Genomic DNA, 23760 nt, shown 5'->3' with positions numbered 1-23760 from the left:
AAAACGAAAACCTGGGGAGAAGATATGACCAACGCAACCTGCAGGGAAAGGAAAGAGAAAGGGGGAGGGGGAAGAGAAATTATTAACAAGTAACGAAATAATAAATTGGTTCTGAGAATTGGTTGGTACTGTTCAGGGAACATTTGCCTTTGTTCGTTCTGCTTGCTCAGAGCTTTTTTTAATGTGCCTGCACTCGGCCCAGGGGGTGGCATTAATTATTGCTGAAGCTATGCCCTGCTTGTAATCAGTGGTTTTAATGGAACAATAGGTCAGCTCACAACAGGCTGGGCTGCACCAGTTAGCATACCGTACTTTAGTGAGTGTTTGTGTTTGTGTTGAGCCGCCGACCCTTAGAGCCTTTGTGGTGTAGCTGGAGTAGAACAAGAGTGCGGTATAGAACACCCTGAAATCTCAGCCCAGGAGGGGAAAGTTTGTTTGTTTGTGTGCGCCCATTATTTATTTGTGTGCGTGCTTGTGAAGCATTTGCTGCATGAAATGGCACAGCTGGGCTACTGGGTGTTGGCTGTTTACGGGACGAGAGCTTGATGGATTGGTAATAACATTGCTATTCTGAGGTTGAACTCCAATTTTTTTCCCCTCCGTCAATTCCTTAGGTAGCCCTTTCTCCCTTTCCGCCATGCACAAGTTTCTGTTCAGAGGGCTTTAAAAAAAAGGAATGATACTTTTTGGAGAATAGATCAGGGGAGGGCTACTACGGGTTTGCCCAGGTTCGGGAGAACCCATAGCTAACGTTATGGCCGGTTCAGAAAATCTCCAAATCCCACCCCTGGCTGGCCCCACCCCACCTTCCCCTCCCTCCCAGGAGTCTTCACGCAGCCCATTTTGGATGTGAGGTAAGTGCAGGGCCTGTGTGGAGGCTCTGGGAAGGGGAAAAATCCCCCCCTGGAAGTTTTGGAAGGCTGGAAATGGGCCCAGAGTAGGGGGAGGGAGTTTTCACCCTCCCAGAGGCTTGTGGAAAGCCTCTGGAGCCTGGGGAGGATGAAAACGCCTCCCCCCCATGGTGCAGGAGGCTGGCTAGGTCATTCTCACCATGGCCATCCCCACCCAGCAACCCGACAGAGAACCCGTTGCTGAAGTTTTTGAAGCCCACCCCTGGAATAGATGATTTCACTCTCCCCTCAGTCTAGTTTATTTTTCTTGCCAGTTCACAGGGAAGCAAAACTGTCTCAGGTTGTTCACTTCTGTGTAGTGAATGTACAGATAATCCTTGATTTATAAATGTTCATTTAGTGATTGTTGGAAGTTACAACGGCACCGAAAAAAGTGACTTATGGCCATTTTTCACAACCATTGCAGCATCCCTATGGTCATGTGATCAACACAATACAATAGCAGAGTTGGAAGGGACCTTGGAGGTCTTCTAGTCCAACCCCCTGCCTAGGCAGGAAACCCTATACTGTTTCAGACAAATGGCTATCCAACATCTTCTTAAAAACTTCCAGTGTTGGAGAATTCACAACTTCTGGAGGCAAGCTGTTCCACTGATTAATTGTTCTGTCAGAAAATTTCTCGTTAGTTCTAAGTTGCTTCTCTCTTTGATTAGTTTCCACCCATTGCTTCTTATCCTGCCCTCGGGTGCTTTGGAGAATAGTTTGACTTCCTCTTCTTTGTGGCAGCCTCTGAGATATTGGAACACTGCTATCATGTTTCCCCTAGTCCTTCTTTTCATTAAACTAGACATACCCAGTTCCTGCAACCGTTCTTCATATGTTTTAGCCTCCAGTCCCCCAATCATCTTTGTTGCTCTTCTCTGCACTCTTTCTAGAGTCTCCGCATCATTTTTACATCGTGGTGATCAGAATTAGGATGCTTGGCAACTGACATGCACTTATGTCTGTTGCAATGTCCAAGGTCATGGGATGATGATATGTGGTCTTCTGACAAGCAAAGCTCAATGCGGAAATCAAGATTCACTTAGCAACCGTCTTCCTAACTTAACAACCGCAGTGATTTTCTTAAGATCTGTTGCAAGAAAGATCATAAAATAGGGAAAACCTCACTTAAGGACTGTCTGACTTAGCAATGGAAATCCGAGGTTCAACTATGGTTATAGGTCACATACTACAGGCTGTGCCTTGTGGAAAATATCTATTCCAGCATCTCTTTTTCTTCATGGTCTTCTAAAGAAGAATCGGTGTTATTTGCTCGTTCTCTGGCATGTTTTAAGAGCTTCAAGCAACTTAGCACATTTGGATGATAAGTCTCCAAATCTCTTTTTAAAGCTGCTCTGGAGTTTTATTATCTGTATTTCTCACATTCAGTGAGAATTGTACAATTTGACACCCATGATATTGTGATACAATCGTGATATTTCTTTGGAGGCCTACCCGACTCTATGATCCATTTCACTTAATTTGGTAATTTTTCTTAATAAACAAAAAAGAGAGACTTGAAGCGAACAGCATAAAAACAAAGCACCAGCCCATAAGTTTCTGTTAATGTTTCTAACTAAATGTCTTTTACACTTGGCAACTTGAAGATATGCAGGGAAGCTAAAGGGTTGGCATGGAGCAACCTGATCAATTAGAATAATAGAATAACAGAGTTGGAAGGGACCTTAGAGGTCTTCTAGTCCAACCCCCTGCTTAGGCAGGAAACCCTACACTACTTCAGACAAATGTTTGTCCAACAACATCTTCTTAAAAACTCCCAGTGTTGGAGCATTCACAACCTCTGGAGGCAGGTTGTTCCACTGATTAATTGTTCTGCCAGAAAATTTCTCGTTAGTTCTAAGTTGCTTCTCTCTTTGATTAGTTTCCTTCCATCTGTTGCTTCTTATTCTGCCTTCTGGTGCTTTGGAGAATAGTTTGAGTTCCTCTTCTTTGTGGCAATCCCTGAGATATCGGAACCCTGCTATCATGTCACCCCTAGTCCTTCTTTTCATCAGACACACCAGGGCTGGGTTTCAACCGGTTCGCACCGGTCCCTGCGATCCGGTTGGTCGCCGAACCCGGAAGTAAGTAACTTCCGGGAATGGCGAAGCCCCCCCCCGCGCCCGCCCGCACACCCGCGCCCGCTCCTTACCCGTTTTTTTTTGAATTTTGCGCTTTCCACGCATGCGCAGAACGCCTGCGCGATCCTCCAGGAGCAGCTGGAGCATCGCGCAGATGCTAATACGCATGCCCGCGCCGCGTGCATGCGCAAGGACGCCGCATGCGTGCGCGAGGACGCCGCGTGCGTGCGCGAGGACGCCGCTGGCCTCGTTCCAACCGATCCGGTTGGAACGGGGCAAGAAACCCACCCCTGAGACACACCTAGTTCCAGAAACCTAGTTCTTCGTATGTTTTAGTCTCCAGTCCCCTAATCATCTTTGTTGCTGTTCTCTGCACTCTTTCTAGAGTCTCAACATCGTTTTTACATCGTGGCGACCAAGCTGAATGCAGTGTTCCAAGTGTGGCCTTTCCAAGGCATTATAAAGTGGTATTAACACTTCCCGTGATCTTGATTCTCTCCCTCTGTTTATGCAGCCTAAAAGTGTGTTAGCTTTTTTTTTGCAGCTGCTGCACACTGCTGGCTCATATTTAAATGGTTGTCCACTAGGACCCCAAGATCCCTCTCACAGTTACTACTATTGAGCAAGATACCACCTATACTGTATCTGTGCATTTTGTTTTCCTTGCCTAAATGTAGAACTGGCTTTCTGGATGTTATAAATGTCCATCATGGCCACCATTTGGTCAGTGTTCCTATAAGTGGTGCACATTCATCCTTAATTGAATCCTTGTTCTGCTGTAAAAATGTTGGGTTGGTTGAGATCATTCAAAACTATAGTCTTGGCCCCTCATGGAAACGTTGGCCGACTATTTGTCTACATAAACTTCAAATTTTGTTTTTAAAGGTTGGCATCCTATACTCCTTTCCCTGAGGATAATCCACACTAAATCCACCACGTTTCCCTGTGCAAACATATATGTAGCAATAGGAACTTATTAATTAACCAGTGGACAAAGTTGTAGGTGTTTCATCACTGGAGGTTTCTAGGACTGGACAGCCGCCTGTCTGAAACAGTACAGGGTCTCCTGCTTGAGCTGGGAATTGGACTAGAAGACCTCCAAGGTCTCTTCCAGCTCTATTCTGATTGATTGATTGATTAATTATTGTTAGCTTGCATGCTTATTTAAGCACAGATCTCACTCAACATAATGGAATTTCCAAGAGAGTATGTGGCTTTACGTTGTTAATGTTAGCTTCCCGTAATATTTGGCATTCACGTCTAATGCTTTTTTGTTATTTCATGGGCTTAGAGGCCTCTGAGATTTGCATATGAGCCCTAACTATGTTTACTTAAGATGGAGTTCTTAATAGGATTATTCATATAAATTTGCTTTAAGGTGCATTTTGATAACAGTTTCCACCAACTATTGCAACGATGTTGTTTGGGGCTGGGTATCAGATGTCGCCTGGGATCCAGTGTTGGATGGCCTGTCCAAACTGGGGACCTTTCCCATCGTTCATTTGCTTTCTGGATCCCTAGGAGCTAACATGCTATTTATATCCCATGCCAGCTTGGATACTTGGCCTCATTTATACTACTTAGCGGGACTGTACAAAGTATTTGAAAAGGGCTGCTCCGAATGTGTGTTGTGCAAAGCAGTGTTAAGAAAGCAATGACCACTCTCCAGCTTAAGTGAAGCTACTTCAAGAGAATTCCTTTCCTCTTTGTCCAGGGTTTCTTGGCTTTGAGTGGCAGTCTGTCCTCCACCAATCAGAAACCCCAACTCAGAGGGGGGAGAGAGAGAGAGAGAGAGAGAGAGAGAGGGAGGGAGGGAGGGAGGGAGAGAGAGAGAGAGAGAGAGAGAGAGAGAGAGAGAGAGAGGAAGGAGAGAGAGAGAGAGATGTTGAGCAGTGGAGAAAGTAGGAAAAGGCTGAGCCAAATGGAAGAGCAAGGAAGAGTGTGAAAAAGAAAGGACTGCATACAAAATGAGAAAGCATAATAACTTTCTGCTGGGAAAACTATGTTGACTCATAATTTAGACTGTGGTGAATCTATGACTAGCTTTACACACACAACCACCTTTTCTCAACTGTCATTTTATAAACATAAATTACAGAGTCTAGGTTCAACCAACCCACTAAGTCATAAAGCATGGCATCCTTACTACAGTAGAACCACTTCATTCAACATGCTAACCCAAAACCAAACAAACCACACAATTTTTAAAAATTGATTTTGTTTATGTGGTTTGGTCTAAGTCAGAGGTGTCAAACTCATTGGCAGCCCTGAATATGCTCCAATATGGTGCCGTCATGTGACGTATTGGGACTTCCCCCCTTCGCTAAAACGGGCATGGCCAACATGCGATGCATCCAGGCCACGAGCTGGGAGTTTGGCCTAAGTAATGAAGGCATCAAGCTAGAAAGCGGAAGACTGTGAGTTCAAGTCCCATCTTAGCTCTGAAAGCCGGTTGTGTGTCTTTGGGCCAGTCACTCTCTCTCAGCCCAACTCACCTCACAGGTTGTCATTGTTGTTGTTGTCATTGTGGGGGGAAAAGCGGAGAAGGAAGGTGTGTTGGATATGTTTGCTGCCTTGAGTAATTTGGAAAAATAATAAAAGTGAGATACAAATATCTATCTATCTATATCTATCTATCTATCTATCTATCTATCTATCTATCTATCTATCTATCTATCTATCTATCTATCTATCTATCTATCTATCTATCTATCTACATACATAATCAGTCCTTGTCACTAATACAGTGACAAGAATGAACAGAAACAAGGGATCCTCACACTTTTAAAACCGGGGGCAGATTCATTGCCCCTCAGACTGTTGGGGGGCTGGAATGGCTGGGTGAGCATGGCTAGATGGTCATGTGACTGGGGTGGCCAATTTAGCAGTTCATTTTGCCTTTGTCCTTGCTGTACTTGCCCCTCCCCTACTCACCCACCGGCCCTGGATCACATGGCTGTGAAAAACATCCTTAAAGGCTGTTTTTAAAGCGTTTTTAAAGACTTTTAAAGCACTACTTTACAAGTTGGCAGCACAGCTGCTTTTTAAGCCAGCAGCCGCCCCTCTGTTACTCACCCATCAGCCCTGGATCACATGTCTACACTGGCAAGACCACCCCTCAGTCAGCTGGCCTTCCCCAGCACCTTTCAGCCTTACCTTTGGCAGCAGCTGTGTGATCAGAAGTGCAGCTCAGCTGGTGAAATGACTAACTAGAAGTGCAGTTGGAGTGGATGCTCGCTGGAAGATAAGGGTGACGGTGAGGGGCGGGGCTGAATCCCACCACTCTGCGGGCCAGATACTTTGCATTGGGGCCCCCATATCTGGCCCGTGGGCCGTAGTTTGAGGATCTATGATGTAGATTATCTAGGGATACGCGGGGGGTGGGACAGCAGAGCGATTCACTGTGTGTTCTTTGAAGGAAGCAAGAACCCATAATGCCTTCAACACTGTTGAATCGACATCCTTCAACAGAAGTTACTGTTCAGCCAGGGTGCTTAGGCAGACCATCCAAGTGCGGATTATATTTGCATGACATTTACAATTGATGACTGGAGATATTTTCTTCTCCTGCGCTCTTGATGGATGATGGCTGTTCCTTCCGTCACAGTCCTGCGGTTCCTGCACGCCCCCCCTTCTCCAATGCCAATCGTTTTGCTGTGCTTACTGTTGTTTTGATTTCTAATGTCTTAACAATGCCTGGTGTGATGGACCTCCTGTAGGGAAAATGTGAATTTGGGAAGAAGAGGAGGGCGCTCTCTTTCCCTCTAATTTGCTTCCGCAGCACTGATTTCTTTCTGTTCTTTTAGGCAGCGATGCCTGGCGCCTTGAAAACAGTTGTTCAAACTGCAGAAGGAGGCAAGGCATAGTAATAGCAATAGTATTTATACTTATATACCGCTTCGTAGTACTTTACAGCCCTCTCTAAATGGTTTACAGAGTCAGCATATTGCCCCCAACAACAATCTGGGTCTCCATTTTACCAACCTTGGAAGGATGGAAGCAGTGGTGAAATTCAAATTTTTTACTGCCGGTTCTATGGGCATGGCTTGGTGGCAGGGGAAGGATAACTGCAAAATCTCCATTATCAACCCAATCCTGGGGGAAGGATGCTGCAAAATCCTGATTCCCTCCCCACTCCTGGGGGAAGGATATTGCAAAAGCTCCATTCCCACCCCACTCTGGGGCCAGCCAAAGGTGGTATTTGCTGGTTCTCTGAACTATTCAAAATTTCTGCTACTGGTTCTCCAGAACCTGTCAGAACCTGCTGAATTTCACCCCCTGGATGGAAGGCTGAGTCAACCTGGAGCTGGTGAGAATCGAACTGCCAAACTGCTGGCTGCAGTCAGTAAGCAGAAATAGCCTGCAGTACTGCACTCTAACCGCTGCACCACCACAGTTCAATAGTGGAGGGGTCCTTCACTTTTAAGTATTCAAAAGAGTGAGTAAACACTATTTCTAATGTTTAGACACCAGCGGAGTGTGCTTGGGCCATTGCAAATATGGATTTCTCTGATGCTACCTCTGAAACTGGCTTCCTTGGAGAGCTGAACATAAATTTCTGCAGTGTTTTTTTTTTTTTAACTTAGCTGACGTCCCAAAGATCTGTTGCATTTTCCTCTTGTCAATCTTCACTCCGAGTAGAAGAACGTAGAATAGAATATTCCTTATTGGCCAAGTGTGATTGGACATACAAAGAATTTGTCTCTGGTGCATAAGCTCTCATTGTATGCACAAGTGACAAAGTAATAAGTAATCATAAGTTATCAATAGTAGAAGGTAAAAGGAAAGATGATTGGAATGAATGAGCTGAAGGGACCTTGGAGGTCTTCTAGTTTAGCCCCCTGCTCAAGCAGGAGAACCTTGTGATGGTAAACCTATGTCATGTGTGCCAGAGGTGGCATGCAGAACCCTCTCTGTGGGCATGCGCGCCATCACCAGATGCTTTTCTGGTTTCCGGGCAGCTGGAGTACCAGAAAATGCCCCCCAAATGCCAAAAAAAAGAGATCATTTTTCAGGCCTTTTGGGGGTTGTTTTAGGCGTTTTTAGGTGGGTTTCGGACATTTGTTTGGCTGCTTTTCGCAGCAACATTTGGGCAAAATATTGGCCTGAAAACAGGCCCACAAAACAAGCATATGTGTGCTAGCCGGCTGGGTTTCTAGTGGTCCAATGAGCATGAAAAACTGCTGGCCAGTGTCCATGCACGTTCTGGAAAGCCAAAGACCAGCTGGCCAGTATGCACATGCGCACAGGGCAGTTGGTTTTTGGGTCTCCAGCACTCCGGTGTGCGCATATGCACATGCATGCACACATATTCTGGTTTGGGCACTCGCTGCCGAAAAGGTTCGCCATCACTGACCTTTACTATTTCAGATAAGTGACTGTCTAGGCTCTTCTCCAAAACATCCATTGACGGAGGGCCCATGATTTCAGAAGGCAAAGCTTTTCCTTTGGTTAATTGTCCTCACTGTTAGGAAGTTTCTCCTTAATTCCAGGTTGCTTCTCTCTTTGGTTCGCTTCCAACCATTGTTTCTTATCCTGCCCTCCAGTGCTTTAGAGAAGAATGAGAAGAATAATGAGATAAGAAGGATCATAGTAATACAGACGTACTACATGGGTAAATATGCTCGACATAAATACAGCACTGTGGGAATTAGGTGTATAGCAGAGTGATGTCCCTGTGTCTAAATGTCTATAGAGATTCTAAGTCATCCAGGTCATGGTTGTCCCCAAAGGTGTTTTTTTTCAAGAGGCAACTGAGGCTTTCGGAGCTGAAGAAGCTTCTTGGATGAGAAGCGAAACGTCTTCAAAGAAAAACCAGAAAGTCCAGTTGCCTCCTGAAAAAAAGCACCATTGGGTGTCCCTGTGACAAATTGTTTTGGCATGCAATGCCCTGTAGTGGCATCCCGAGGGGAGGAGTTGAAACAGTTTATGTCCAGAATGTGAGGGATCTGTAGATACGTATTTTCTCAGCCCTCTTTCTAACCCACACAATATACAGATCCTTTACGAAAGGCAGGCTGGTTGCAGTGGCTTTTTCTGCAGTCCTAACTATCTGTTGAAGTCTGTATCAGTTCTGCTTGGTTGCTGTACAACTGAACAATTGTGCAGTTTGTTGATGGACGTTGATGGAGAATCTGCTTTTAAAATTGCTTTTAAAGGAGAATATAAAATTTGGTGAAAATCACAGGACTGGTGGGCGATGGTGTTTTTCCATTTGGGTAATGATTTGATGGTGAAGGGGCTCACCTCAATGTTCCATATATTCCCATGTAATATTCTCTCTGATTTCACGCACTACCATTACGTCTTAAAGAAGAAGGATATAAAGGACCAAGTAGGGCAACATATTGTCTTTCAGAGGGGAAAACATCTGCAAAAATTGCATTGCAAAGCAGATTTTGATGCAGAATTTTTGTTTACTGTTATTTATTTATTAAATCTCACTGTCAGGCCACACCGGGCAGCTTATAGCACAATAAAACAACATTATAAAACATTAAAATGTTAAAACAATAAATAAGAATGCGTAATTTGCAATTAAATTAATTAAGAATGACTTAGGCCTACTTAGATCTCTTTCAAGGTTAAAGATAAAGGTTGCCCTCGCACATACAATATGTGCTAGTTGTTCCCGACTCTAGGAGGTGGTGCTCATCTGTTTCAAAGCCAAAGAGCCAGCGCTGTCCAAAGACATCTCCATGGTCATGTGGTTGGCATGGCTAAACGCCGAAGGCACAGGCAATGCTGTTACCTTCCCATCAAAGGTGGCTCCTATTTTTCTACTTGCAATTTTACATGCTTTCGAACTGCTAGGTTGGCAGAAGCTGGAACAAGTAACGGGAGCTCATTCCATTAAGTGGTGCTAGGGATTCGAACTGCCAAACCGCCAACCTTTCTGATCAACAAGCTCAGCGTCTTAGCCACTGCGTCCCTTCTTTCAAGGTTGCCAGCCCATAAAAAGAGTACCCATACTTTAAATGTCACATTTCTTCTTTTCTTCTTTTTTGAAATCATACCGGCATGATGATTACATACCTGGATTTATTTATCCATTCCCCCCCCCCACCTATTTTTGAACAACAAGACATTAGATCTGAAAAAAATGCAGTTGTGTAAAGGTTGTTGCTATTTTGTAGCCTTTTGTTGGTTTTAATAAAGGAATTAATTTTCCTGTCATATTTTTTTTAATAATCACCTACAAAGCTGCTGTAAACATTTTATTAATAGACCAATTCACTTTAATAGACTATTTCACTGTGTTTTCTCTTCCACCGCTGCCTTTTTTCTCCCTATTGCAAAACTCTGAATCGTCAAGTTATCCGGCAACTTTAAACTCCATCAAAAACAAAATAGACTCATGAAGGATCTCGAAAGCTGGGCATTGTTTGATTGGTAGAAAGCTAAAGAAAGCAGCCTTTTGTTATTGTCTCCATTTATTGAGAAGGCCTTATGTTGAGAAGAAATTCTGAACAATAAACCCAACCACATCTTTTAATGTTCGGGCTGTATTGTTAATGCCAGGATTGCTTTGAATGTAGGGGGCACTGTATAGAATGATTTTCTAATGATTTAAACCTTAATCTAAAAGTGTCTTTCTCTCTCTCTCTCTCTTGTAAGAATAAAAATCTTTTTCATAGCCTGGATTTGAATGCCAGCCATTTCCTCACAAGTTTTGAAGCGGCAGAATAAAAACAGTACTTGTAAATATTTGTTGTGAGTTTCCTAAACGACACTGATAAATAATATTTCGGTACTAAGGTTTCACACGCAAACGTTGTGAGTTTGGGGTTTGCTTTAGCTGGATGGCAGGGAAATTTCTGTTTTTAGGCATGAAAGGTCAAATACAGGTTGTCCTCATCTTATGACCACATTGGAGCCCAAAATATATGTGCTAAGCAAGACAGTTCAATGAGCTTTGCCCCATTTTATGACTTTTTCTTGCCAGAGTTGTTAAATGAAACACTGCAGTTTTTAATTTAGTAACACGGGTTACCAACACTTGTTAAGTGGGTTTGGCTTCCCCTTTCCTTGTTGGAAGCTCACAAAAAGGGGATGACACGACCCCGGGACGTTGCAAACGTCACAAATAAGAGTCGGTTGACAAGCATCTGGATTTTGATCACGTGACATGAGGATGCTGCAATGGTCGTAAGTGTGAAAAATGGTCATAAGTCACTTTTTTCAGTGCCATTGTAACTGCGAACGGTCACTAACTGAACTATTATAATCTGTATACGTGTCCCAGGATAATGTTGCAGGATCCAGTCTGGATTGGTTATTGGGACCCAAACTTTAATCTTCTGAGCTTTCAGACTCGTTCTGGGTCCCATCCTCAGGGAACTTTCTTCTCCCCAGAGGAAGTGAGATTTCTGCCTGAATAAACTCCAGAACTGAAATTCTCCCTTTATTTCCGTGGATTGTATGACTCGTGAGTGTACGAGGACTGTGATGGCAAATCTATGGCCACTGGTGGCACGCAGAGCCCTCTCTGCGGGCACATGAGTTGTCACCGCAACTCAGCTACACTGTGCATGTGTGCAGGCCTCCCGCCGGCCAGCTGATTTTCAGGTCTCTGTCGCGCATGGGGGGAGGGGCGCAGGCGGGAGATGCATGCACATGTGCAGGGAAGTGCAGTGTGCCCCCCATGGCCTGTTTTTGCTCCCAGGAGGCTGCAGGCCCAAAATAGGGGCAAGGGAGGGGTGTCACGCACGCATGTGTGAGGGGGTGGGGGGAGCACAAGAGTTGGGTGTGTGTCATGTGCATATTGCATTATGGGTGCGGGTGTACATGTGCTGTTGCGCGTGCATGCACACGCTTTTGCATACAACGACAAAAAGCTTCGCCGTCCCTCTACTGGGAGGCCTTGCCGAGTTGCATTCCTCAATTTATTCACTCCTATTTTTCCTGTCATAACTGAAAAATCACAGGCATACACCGGATTTCACACTTGGCGCTTTGTCCTCAAATCCTTCTGATAAGCGTAAAATGCAGGGAGAGACAAAAAAGGGTAAAAGGGATTTGTGGACAAAGAAACATCTTAATTTACTTATTCCAGTTTACATTGTTTTCTCTAAATCAACTTCCTCTGTTCTGCAGGTGGGTGGATTTAAAAGCTTAGGATTTTCAGCCCATGCCATGCTTGCTGAAAAAATTCTAGGCGTTGGAAGTCTACCTTTCTGGACAGAAGCACAGACGAGGAAGGCTGTTTAAGATGAACGAAAGGAAATAATATAGGGGTCCCAGGATAATGTTGCGGGATATAATCTGGGTCAGTCTGAGTTGGATTTGTCCTCAGGGATGGCGTCTCTAGCCAGAGAGAAGGGCTAGAGCAGGGGTGTCAAACTAGATTTCATTGAGGGCCACATCAGTGCTGTATTTGACCTTGGGAGGCAAGGATGGGTTTGGCCGGGGTGGGCATGGCCAGCTCAATGTCACTCATGTCAGGGGCGCCTGTGGTGGCCTGAGTGCTCTGCCAGCAAAAACGGGCTCCAAATCTCCGTTTTTGGCTGAGACGGCCTCCTGCAACCCTTTGCCAACCAAAACGGAGCTCTGGAGGGGGACACACCAGTGGTGGGATTCAGCTAATTTTACAACTGGTTCTCTGCCTTAATGACCAGCTGGGCAGGCATGGCTCAGTGGTCATGTGACTGGGTGGGCATGGCCAACTCAATGTCACTCAGGTCGATGGGCGCTTCACCTTAGCTGTTACAATGTAATAAGGATTAACCGGAGAGGCAGTTTCTGTAAGCAGGGGAATGAAGATTATGCTAGAAACAACACCAGAATGTTTCCTTCCTGCCTTCTTTACAGGATTAGCCCTGCAAAGTGGAAAAAAAACAAAATGTGATTTCTTCCAACAGTCGGTTCTCTGAACTACTTAGAAAGTTAACAACTGGTTCTCCCAAATAGGTACGAACCAGCTGAATCCCACCACTGGGCCACACGTGGAATCTTTGTTAGCTCACTACTGAAGGTGGGGTTTTCTTTCAAACTTCTCATTGCCATCAGTGGCTGTCTCCTATTAAAGACCCTAACCATGAGACACTCTTTATTTTTTCCATGGGTGATTGACGGTCCACGAGGAAAACTGCAGGAGCTCCAGAATTTTTGAAGCCTTCCTGGAGTTTATGGAATTTTCATACCTTCTATTCTTCTTTGTCTTTTTTTTTGCTTTGCTCATGATCTGTTCTCTTCCTTTCATCGTTCTCGATAGGAAACCTCATTCGGCATGCATTTTGCAACCTCCACCTGCCGCTTTATCTTGCGTTTAGGAAAAAAAAAGTTGGATGAGATTATTTCTTTTAAATCAGTCCCATCTTTGAAATGGCAATGCTTGAAACTGGGATACTTGCTGCTATTTGTCATTGGTCTTGCATACATTTCAGAAGAAAGGCATTGATGTTTTCTGGCTGCCACTGTTCATTCCTTCTTCTCCTGTCTTGCTTAGATAAAATCACACCTATGCAAGATCCAAACAGGTTGGGCAGTCCTTGTGAATTCAGGTCCAAATTTTGGACCTACTTTGACGTCCTTGTTGTGGCCTACCAGTGGCCAACGGAGCTGGGAGCAGATTCGGACAATGAGGAGGTTGGGGAGGAACATGGGCCAGTCCTGGAGTCTGGGGAAGGCTCTGATGAAGGCTCTGTGTCAGAGGCAGAGAGGGGGTCAGAGCCTTATGCCAGTTATCAGCTGCCTTCAGAGTCAGACATCAGTGAGGCAGATGAACAGCTGGAGCCTCTTCCCAGTGAGTGCATGTGCATAGTTGCCAGACAAAGGGAACAGCTAAAGAACAAGGGTTGACTTGGGAGTAAGGCCACAGGTGGACAATGAATGGCCCCTCCCAGAGGAAATAAAAGAGGAGCGAAAGGGGAGTGGAGTTTGCAGGAGACAATTAGTTCGCTTAATCGGTTCGTGACTGTCCGAGACTCCTTGCCACGTTTTGCAGATCCTCCCTTGAAAGACTTTGTTGGATGTGAATGAGCAGAATTCACAGTGAATCAATAAAAGGAATTTTTGTCAGGACAAGGAGTCTGCTTCATGGTCTTGGGAAGCCTCAGTCAGAACAATCCTGGCTTTACTGGTTAGATATCTGCAAATTGACTTGTGCACACCTTTTGACCTAGTCCTTGATTTAGCACCACAATGTCCATTGCTAAGAAGGTTGGTTGTTAAATGAATTGTGCCTGATTTTATTGCCACGGTTGTTCAGTGAATTTGTCTTCCCACATTGACTTTGCTTATTGGAAACTGACTGGGAAGGTTGCAAAAACATGTCCCTAGGACTGTGATGGTGAACTTATGACACACCTGCCAGAGGTGGCACACAGTCAACAGCTATTCTTCTGGTTTCCGGTTTGCACATGTGTGTCAGGCAGCTGGTCTTCATGAGCGCCAGAGCACTGGAAAATGGCCCCAAAAGGGCCACAAAAACAGACTGTTTTCCAGAAGTTGCCTCCAGAAGTTGTGAATGCTCCAACACTGGGCTGTTTTCAGGCCAGTTTTAGGGCATTTTTGGGGCCAAAAATGGCCCCAAAAGACAGCCTGAAACAGCCTGAAAAATGGCTAAAAAACAGGCCCCCCAAATGGCCAAAATGGCCAAAACCCAGCTGGTTTTCGCGTTTCCAATGCTCCAGTGCGCATGAAGACCACATGGCCAGTGTGCATCCCGATAATCATGTGATCAAATTAAGACGCTTGGCAACTGGTGCATCTTTATGATGGCTGCTGCGTCCCCAGGGTTGTGTGATTCCCCTTTTGCGACCTTCTGACAAGCATTGTCGATGGGGAAGCCAGAGTGATTCACTTAACAACCATGGCAAGAAAGGTTGCGTAATGGGGCAAAACTCACGTAAGAAAGGTCTCCCTTAACCACAGAAATCCATTGTGGTTGTAAGTCAAGGACTACTCTGCATGACCTGGAGAAAAAAGCCAAGAGGCTGCCAAGGCAAATATTAGGGGAAGAGCACAGGTGCTCCATGAAGGATAGATTCTCCTTTTGATTTTCACCCTACAGTTAGCTTGTTTTTTCTGTATATCCATTCGACTTCTCAACTGCCCTGTGATTGCAGTTCTTTGGGGAGCTTTTTAAGAAAGTGGAGTGCAGGCATCTTTATAGCCATTCACTGTAATCAACGAAAACTTCTTTTTGTTAGAGGAAAACGTAAACACTATACTTAGAGGTCCGGTGGTGAATGAGGAAAATGTGGCTTGGCTTCTCCACTCTGGCCAACAAATGTAAGATATCTCTATATCTAGATCAGTGTTTCTGAACCTTGGCGACTTAAGTCCTGTGGACTTCAACTCCCAGAATTCCCCAGCCAGCTGGCTGGGGGATTCTGGGAGTTGAAGTCCACAGGACTTAAAGTTGCCAAGGTTGCGAAACACTGATCTAGACTCTAGATTCTAGAGGATGTTGAAATGCCAATCACAATTGTATAGTATCTGCAATTTCTACATACAGGTAGTCCTTGACTCATACCACTTATACAATAGCAGAGTTGGAAGGGACCTAGGAGGTCTTCTAGTCCAACCCCCCTGCCTTTCAGACAAATGGCTATCCAACATCTTCTTAAAAACTCCCAGTGTTGGAGCATTCATAAATTTTGGAGGCAAGTTGTTCCACTGATTAATTGTTCTAACTGTCAGGAAATTTCATTTAATGACCATTCAGAGTTACAATACCAGTGGAAAAAGTGACTTATGACTGTTTTTCTTGCTTAATGACCATTGCAGGATTCCCATGGTCAGAGGGGATAGTCTTTTGATCCCCTTTTGCACTCTCCTGACAAGCAAAGTCAATGAGGAATCCCGTTGCTAATATAACAACTGCAGTGATTCTCTTAACAGCTGTGACTAAGAAAGGTCATAAAATGGGACAAAACTCACTTAACAATGATCTCGTTTAGCAACAGAAATCTGGGGGGCCATTGTGGTCGTAATTCGAGGACCACCTGTATTCTTTTCTTCTTCCATGTTGGTTCTGCCAGGGTTAGATGCGAGAAAATATTTTGCAAGCGTTCAATACTTCTCACCCATGTTTACTGGCAAAAGATTTCCCGTACCTTCCTTTTTAGAATTCTGGTTCAGTGTTAAATGCGAACGCTGATAATATTTCCCCATGATTGGATTCCTATCTAGGATGAATTACTTATAGCATTTGTTTTCCACTCTAGAAGAACTTAATTATAGATTAATGCAGCTTGGGAAGTGGCAGGATGTTTTCTCTGTCAAGTCTCAAATAGATCTTCTAGGATATTTGGGTCCAACTTTCTTTACTGTTCATTTTTCTTGTTTATTGTTTTTAGGCCAACCTTTAGCAAACTTGCCATGGTGAGACATGATCGACATAGTAAACAATTGGTGGAAAATATTTAAATACGTGGAGTCAAACAAAATAGCAGCTTTCAAAAGCAGTCTTAGCAAACTAATAAAATTGTCCTATGATTGGCTCTACATTGGAAGCAATAAGAAAGTTAATAAGAAAGTATTAATCTGGTTCTAAGTAATAATAAAGGGATGCGGTGGCTCAGTGGCTAAGATGCTGAGCTTATCGATCAGAAAGGTCAGCAGTTTGGTGGTTCGAATCCCTAGCGCCATGTAATGGAGTGAGCTCCCGTTACTTGTCCCAGCTTCTGCCAACCTAGCAGTTTGAAAGCATGTAAAAATGCAAGTAGAAAAATAGGGACCAACTTTGGTGGGAAGGTAACAGAGTTCCATGCACCTTTGGCATTTAGTCATGCTGGCCACATGACCACGGAGACGTCTTCGGACAGCGCTGGCTGTTTGGCTTTGAAACGGAGATGAGCACCGCCCCCTAGCACATACAGTATGTGCAAGGGGAACCCTTACCTTTTTAAGTAATAATAATCTAAATAATAAAAGTAAGAAGAAACAATCTAGTAACAGCTTTGAAAAAGATATTGAGAATCTTTAGGGAATGCTCTGATTTTGTTTTAATTATCAAAATCTATAATCCCCCTCATTAAATGCAATGGTTCTTTGAAAGCGGGAAGAAGACATTTCAGCTGCAGAAATATCTGTAATTTGTACGCGCTTTGTTATTTTTCTGCATTCTGTTAAGATGCATTTTCTGTACATTTCTCAGGGCTAAGATGCTGTTTTTCATCTTGACGTGTCTTTTAATCTCTTTCATAGCTGGCTGCACATTTGAAGAAGACGGGGACCTAAATCAGTGTGAATACAGCCAAGGTGTTGAAGATGACTTTGAGTGGGAGTTGATCCGAAGCTACCTTCTTCCCCATCTGACCTCTGATCTTCCTCATGGTAAGTCTGCATCTTAATTTACGGCAGTATACACTGATAATGAAGGAGGCACTGTGTGACACTGTGTTACAAAGCGAGCTGAATCATGCTGTATCAGGAACAGTAATGCTAATGGTGTAATAGGGGCCCTGGTGGCACAGGGGTTAAAATGCAGTATTTCAGGCTAACTGCCCACAGCCTGGAGTTCGATCCTGATGGGGCTCAAGGTTGGCTCAATCTTCATCTTTCTGAGGTCGGTAAAATGAGGACCCAGATTGTTGTTGGAAATATGCTGGCATTGTAAACTGCTCAGAAAGTATATAGAGTAAATTGTGAATGCTCCAACACTGGAAGTTTTTGAGAAGAGATTAGATAACCATTTGTCTGAAGTGGTTTCCTTCCTAAGAAGGGGGTTGGACTTGAAGACCTCCAAGGTCCCTTCCAACTCTGTTATTCTATTCTAAGTGTAAGTGCTATTGCTATTGCTTTGTTTGAACGATCCTTGGAAACAAGGCAACAAGACACGGACAAGGGAACAGTCAGATAAAAGGTAGCTTACCCCTGAGCAGGAATGTGGAACGGGCAAGAGGCTCAGAAATGACCCTTTCTAGTATTTGTGTGACAGAGGGGAAGAGAAGTACTTTCAGACTTGCAAAATTCTCTTAGTCTAACCTTACAATAAAGTAGAATTAACTCATCTGGTCATGTTTCCTGATGGTGTACTTTGTAAGGCTGACAGTAAGAATGTATCACGGGTCAGCAGCCGTGCCTGTTTTTGCATGCATTGTTGTTCCCAAAGGCACACTTGGTAGTTTTCTTGATGGCGTTTCCTTGAAATGTGCAATTCTCTGTTGGAAGGTATCTTTTATTTGAGTTTCGTTGACAGCTGAGGACATCTCTATTTTGACATTTGTCTTGGTCTTTTTTTAAAATTTGGTCTCTTTAGGACCAATGTTGGCATCTGTGATTATTTCCTATTTCTTTTTTTCTTACCTTTTTTTTAAAAAAAGTATTGGGTACTGTCCTTTTAATATTCGGCCTTAATATTAGTCTTTTTGTGGGAAAAGTGAAGCAGGATGTGCACCAGAAAGTGGCAATACATGGCTGATTTTGCTGGACTCAGAAACTAAGCATGATCCTGAGTCAAGCATGATCCATATTTGGTGAAGAAATCATTGAAGATGCGAGAGAGAGAGGGGGGGGCAGAGAGAGAGAGACAGAGAGAGACAGAGAGAGACAGAGACACACAGAGAGAGAAACAGACAGAGAGAGAGAGAGACAGACAGAGACAGAGAGAGACAGACAGACACAGAGACACAGAGACAGAGACAGAGACAGAGAGACAGACAGACGCGGAGAGAGAGAGAGAGAGAGAGAGAGGCAGAGAGAGAGACAGAGAGAGACAGAGAGAGACAGACAGAGAGACAGAGAGAGAGAGAAATAGAGACACAGAGAGAGAGAGACAGAGAGAGACAGACAGAGAGAGAGTGACAGAGAGAGAGAGAAACAAGAGACAGAGAGAGACAGAGAGAGTCAGACAGACAGAGAGAGACAGAGACAGAGGGAGAGACAGAGAGAGACAGAGACAGAGAGACAGACACAGAGACCCAGAGACAGAGACAGAGAGACAGACAGATGTGGAGTCTGGGACATCCATCAGCCCTCAGATGGAGAGTCAACAGCCCCCAGATCTGGAGGTGGTTGACGAGGAAGAGGAAGAACAGTTGAGTCCAGTGCCTGATGCAGGAATGCACAGAAGGCAGAGGAGAGGAGAGCAGTGGAAATCTGTGGGCCGATCCTGGGGATGGAAGAGCCACCGCTGCTAGCAAAGCCCCATCCTAGCTCTGGGGATAAAAGGCAGGGGGCAGAGATGAATAGATGTGGCAGACAACTATTCATCTCTCTGCTGGACAGACTTGTTTGCCTGCGGTGAAAGAGAAACTTTTTGCTGGGGCTCCTAACAGCATTGATTTAAATGCAGATGGTTTGTCGTGTTTGGGGAGCTGAGTCAGAATGCAACCACTTCCAAAGAGCCAGTGTGGAGTAGAGATTAAGGTGTTCATCTAGGAACTGTATCACAGCACAGCCTATTTTACACGGCTGTTATTGATAAAAGCTGAAGATCAGAGTGCTATGTGGGCCACCTTACATAGAATGAAAGATGGCATGAACAAGCAAATGCTGTCAAGAAAACTTCCACGAAGTCACCAGGCGCTTGATTCAAAGGAGACTCCAAACTAACGGGGAATATTAAGTCTTCAGATGAGTGCCTCTAATCTATGCAGCGTCTGCCTGCAACTAGATTTTCTGGATTTTTGCTTTCCTGCCTAAATATTTTTTATGGAAGCTGGGAACCCTTATTCAACCTTGAATGAGATTTGATGGGAGCCGTTCCATTTTCCAATCTTTTTGTGAACTGGAAACTCGGTGTAATGAAAGGCAGAATTGAGAGACCCGAATTGGGCTCACGGTAGAAGTTGGCAAGGACTTTCACAGCTTATGAAGTGAGAGAAATGGTAAGCCAGCTGATGGCCCGGCTTTAGTTTTGCTCCAGTTATCCATGCCGTAATAACCGACTATTTAGACTGCTGCAATGCATTTAGATGGGATTGGTGCCAAAGGCAATCAGTAAACTTCATTTAATTCATACGTGACTGCTTCATGCCAGTTCTTTACCGTGAAGGGCCTTGAAAAAATCAAGCCCAGTTGTGGCTGCGTTCACATATAACATTAAAGCAGCAGCTGTTTAGTCCTGTCTTGGTTGCAGAAGACATTCTGTCCTGGTTTGGAAAATTGCACTAATTTAATTTGCATTGCCTATGGTTTCATTTTATTTTTTCTCCCAGCGCAGTATCCTAGCTAGCCTAACTGTGGATCATGTCTTACAGGAGAACATAACCTCCCAAGCTTAAAAATGATTAAAAATCCTGATTTGGTGTTAATATCTGAACACAGACATAGCCTTGAATCTTTTAGATCAGGGGTATCAAACTCAAGGCCTGTGGGCAGATCCGGCCCATGGGGTGCTTAGATCCGCCCTGGAAACAGTAAAGGAATGGCCCACGGTGCCTTTTCCAATGAAAACGGAACTCATGGACGCTGCATGCAAACCCCCCGGCAGAGCAGAGGCGGCCCGGATTGGGCGAACCGGTAGTGGTGGCGATGGGAGGCTCCACCCATAAATATGAACCAGTGGCCAAGCATCTGAATTTTGATCACATGATCACAGGGAAGCTGCAAAGACCGTAACTGTGAAAAATGGAAATAAGTAACTTTTTTCGGTACTATGGTAACTTTGAACAGTCACTGAGTGAACTGTTGTAAGTCAAGGACCACCTGTATTTTACATGACTGTTATTGATGCAAGACTGGAGTGCTGTGCAGACCACCTTACCCAGAAGGAAAGATGGCATAACGAACAAATGTGGTCAAGAGAATCTCCATGAAGTCACCCAGAGTTTGATTCAAAGCAGACTGTAAACTAAGGGAGGATATTAAGTGTTCAGAGAAGTGCTGTTCACTTAACAACTGCAGGTCAGAAAATCAGGTTGGTCAATGTGGTTACCATCACGACTTACAACCGTAACTGGCAAGATCCATTATGTTCGTAAGTTGAGGGCTATATGCCTTTTTATTCTTGCCACTCTAATATCATAATCATACTTCATTGAATAAATAACAAAAATATCCAGTTCTGATATTGGGGTAGTCATATACAGATACAGATTAACAGAGTTGGAAGGGACCTTGTAGATCATCTAGTCCACCCCACCCCCGCTCAATCAGGGTTACCTACATGACCCTACACCATTTCTGATCATTTCTCTTCTTGAAAGCCTCCAGAGATAAAGCTCCCATAACTTCCGAAGGCAACTTCTGTTCCATCCATTGATTGCTCTCACTGTCAGATCATTTCTCCCTATTTCTAGGTTGAATCTCTCCTTGATTCCCTCCATTATTCCTTGTCTGGCCTTCAGGTACTTTGGAAAATAGCTTGACCCCCCCTCCTCTTTGTGGCAGCCCTTCAAATACTGGAGCATCATTTGTATCCTCCTCCTGTAGCTGGGAGGTGAAACCTGTTCTCCCCATATGTTGCTGAGCTACAGCTCCCAGCATCCCCCAGCAGAGTCCCCCTATACAGGGAGGGCAGCGGGAGACGACACAAGAATGAAGGGACCCTCGTGATTTTACATTAGGAGAGTGATGAATTGCCTCCTGAATTCTTCGTGAGATGCATTGTATCTTTGCTTAAAGAAGAAACAAATCTTTTTGCGTGAGTCTGATATGCCCATATACTTTTTGACAAGCATCTGGAGCAATTTGCTGCCGAATAAAAGTTTTGCAAATGATGTAAAGATAGAGGCAACCGAGGAGGAATACTGATGAGGACTTGGCTGGCATACGCAGCACAATGCAGGCTGCTTGGTAAGCTCAGCTTGTTCCAACAATACATGCATTTAAGATTGCCAAACACTTAAGGTCACGTATCTAAGAATGACAATATAGGTAATTTCCTGTGGATTATATTTTTTAAAAGTCAAGACACTCTGGAAAGGATTTAATGGCTACTGGCCTTTGGCCTTTGCAAACTTTTTATTTCCATCCCACTAGGCAATTATTCTCCCCAGCTTGCAATTAGTTTCTTTCTATACAAAAATATGTCCTTCCACCTTGGTGGAGCTGGGGCTAAAGAATAACCTTTGTAGTCTTCTCCGTTAGGAAGTTGGGGAGTTGCTAATATTGAGTATGATTATTTGTTCATCTGACTCAAATAATTGGTGACTCAAGGTTGCATATAGCCTGTGGCTCCCATGGTGTGCTTTTTAAAATGTTCCACCAGCACCCTGCTGCAAAAAATACAATTTCGATTTCTTCAAAATAGGTACGCACATCCTTCTATCTTTAAAAAAATCAAATCTCCCCCAAAGCATCTCTCTCTCTCTCTTTCTTTCAAACAACAACAATAACAACGATACCCATTGTCATCGGGGCACTTGGTACCATGTCCAAGAATTTTATAAAACACATCAAGAAATTGCAGCTTCCTGCAATAACGCCAGTGGAACTGCAAAAAACTGCACTACTCGTACATCTTAAGGAGGTACTTGGTTGATACCTAAGACTCTGATGGCAACCTGTATCAACCACTAGCACCAGTCAGTGGTATTTGTGATGCGTTTTTGAATGTTCAGTTGACTGAGTTTCATGTTTAATTAATAAAGTATAATAATAATAATAATAAAAATAACAACAACAACAACAACATAATACAAAAATTCATGGAAACTTCAATGAACCTCTGGAAAATGAAGCTTATAGCTAATGAAGAAGTACTGGGTGGTTGAAATTAAACAAGGCATTTTCCTTTCACCCCTACTTTTTATACTCTCAATGCTACCACTGACAATCATTTTGAAGAAGATGACCTATGGATATGAACTTGCAAAGAAAGGACTGAAAATTTCGCACTTGGTATACATGGATGATTTGAAGCTGTTTGGTAAAACAAAAGCTGAACTGAATTTATTTTATTGAAAGCACAAAAGAATTTAGCCAAGACATTGGTATGCAGAATTGACAAATGTGCAACAATGGCAACCAAAGCAGGCAAGGTCATAGAAGATGATGGAATAGAACGAGAATAAATAAATGATAAAGGCAGTAAAACCAGAAGAAGGCTACAAGTACTTGAGGATTTTAGAGGCCTCTGACTTAATGCATAATAAAGTCAAGGAATTAACTTCAGCCAAGTACATTCGACGAATTCGCAAGATATTAAAGTCCAAATTGAATGGAGAAAACATTATAAAAGCCATAAATACTTGGGCTATACCTGTGATCCGATACTCTGCAGGAATAATTGACTGGACCCAGATGGAGTTGGACAATTTGGACAGAAAAACAAGGAAGCTTATGACAATGAATCATGCTTTGCACCCTAAAAGTGATGTTGACCGATTATATCTACCAAGAGCAGAGGGTGGTTGAGGACTCCTACAAGTAAAACAGACTGTGGAAGAAGAAAAACACAGCTTGAATGATTACATCCAGAAAAGTGAAGAACCAATGATTAAGGAAGTAAATAAATGAGGCCTTTTAAAGACAACTAAGTCAAAAGCTGAATATAAGAAAGAAGTAATTGAGAAGTGAGCTGAAAATTGGAAAAGCAAAGCTATGCATAGCCAATACTTGAAAGGTATTGAAGGCAAAGCTGACGAAAAGCTAACTTGGAACTGGTTAAGATCAGGAGCACTGAAAAAAGAAACAGAAGGCTTTATTTTGGCAGCTCAAGAACAAGCCTTAGCCACAAACTACATGAAGGCAAAAATTCAACATGTTACCATCAATAGCAAATGTCGCCTCTGTAATGTGAAAGACGAGACAGTCGACCACTTGATCAGTGGATGCAGCAAAATTTCACAAACTGACTACCTACAATGCCATGACCGTGTTGCTAAGATCATTCACTGGAAATTGTGCCAAAAGTTTGGATTTGAGTACAGCAAAAACCACTGGGAATATCA

General features: G+C 43.7%; 1 protein-coding gene across 1 annotated transcript in view; it reads left to right on the top strand.

Annotated features, from left to right (window-relative positions):
• The window catches only part of PTPRU (protein tyrosine phosphatase receptor type U), a 422700-nt gene that overhangs the window by 145238 nt on the left and 253702 nt on the right, over positions 1–23760 (top strand). The window contains exon 2 of the mRNA XM_087727684.1: positions 17129–17257. Coding sequence (XP_087583810.1) covers positions 17129–17257 — 129 coding nt within the window. The remainder of the gene's footprint in view (positions 1–17128; positions 17258–23760) is intronic.

The sequence above is a fragment of the Thamnophis sirtalis genome, unplaced genomic scaffold (assembly GCF_051295495.1).
Source record: "Thamnophis sirtalis isolate CommonGarterSnake01/CBP01778 unplaced genomic scaffold, rThaSir2_p1.2 scaffold_13, whole genome shotgun sequence".
Lineage (NCBI taxonomy): Eukaryota > Metazoa > Chordata > Lepidosauria > Squamata > Natricidae > Thamnophis > Thamnophis sirtalis.
This window is presented reverse-complemented; position numbering and strand designations above follow the sequence as displayed.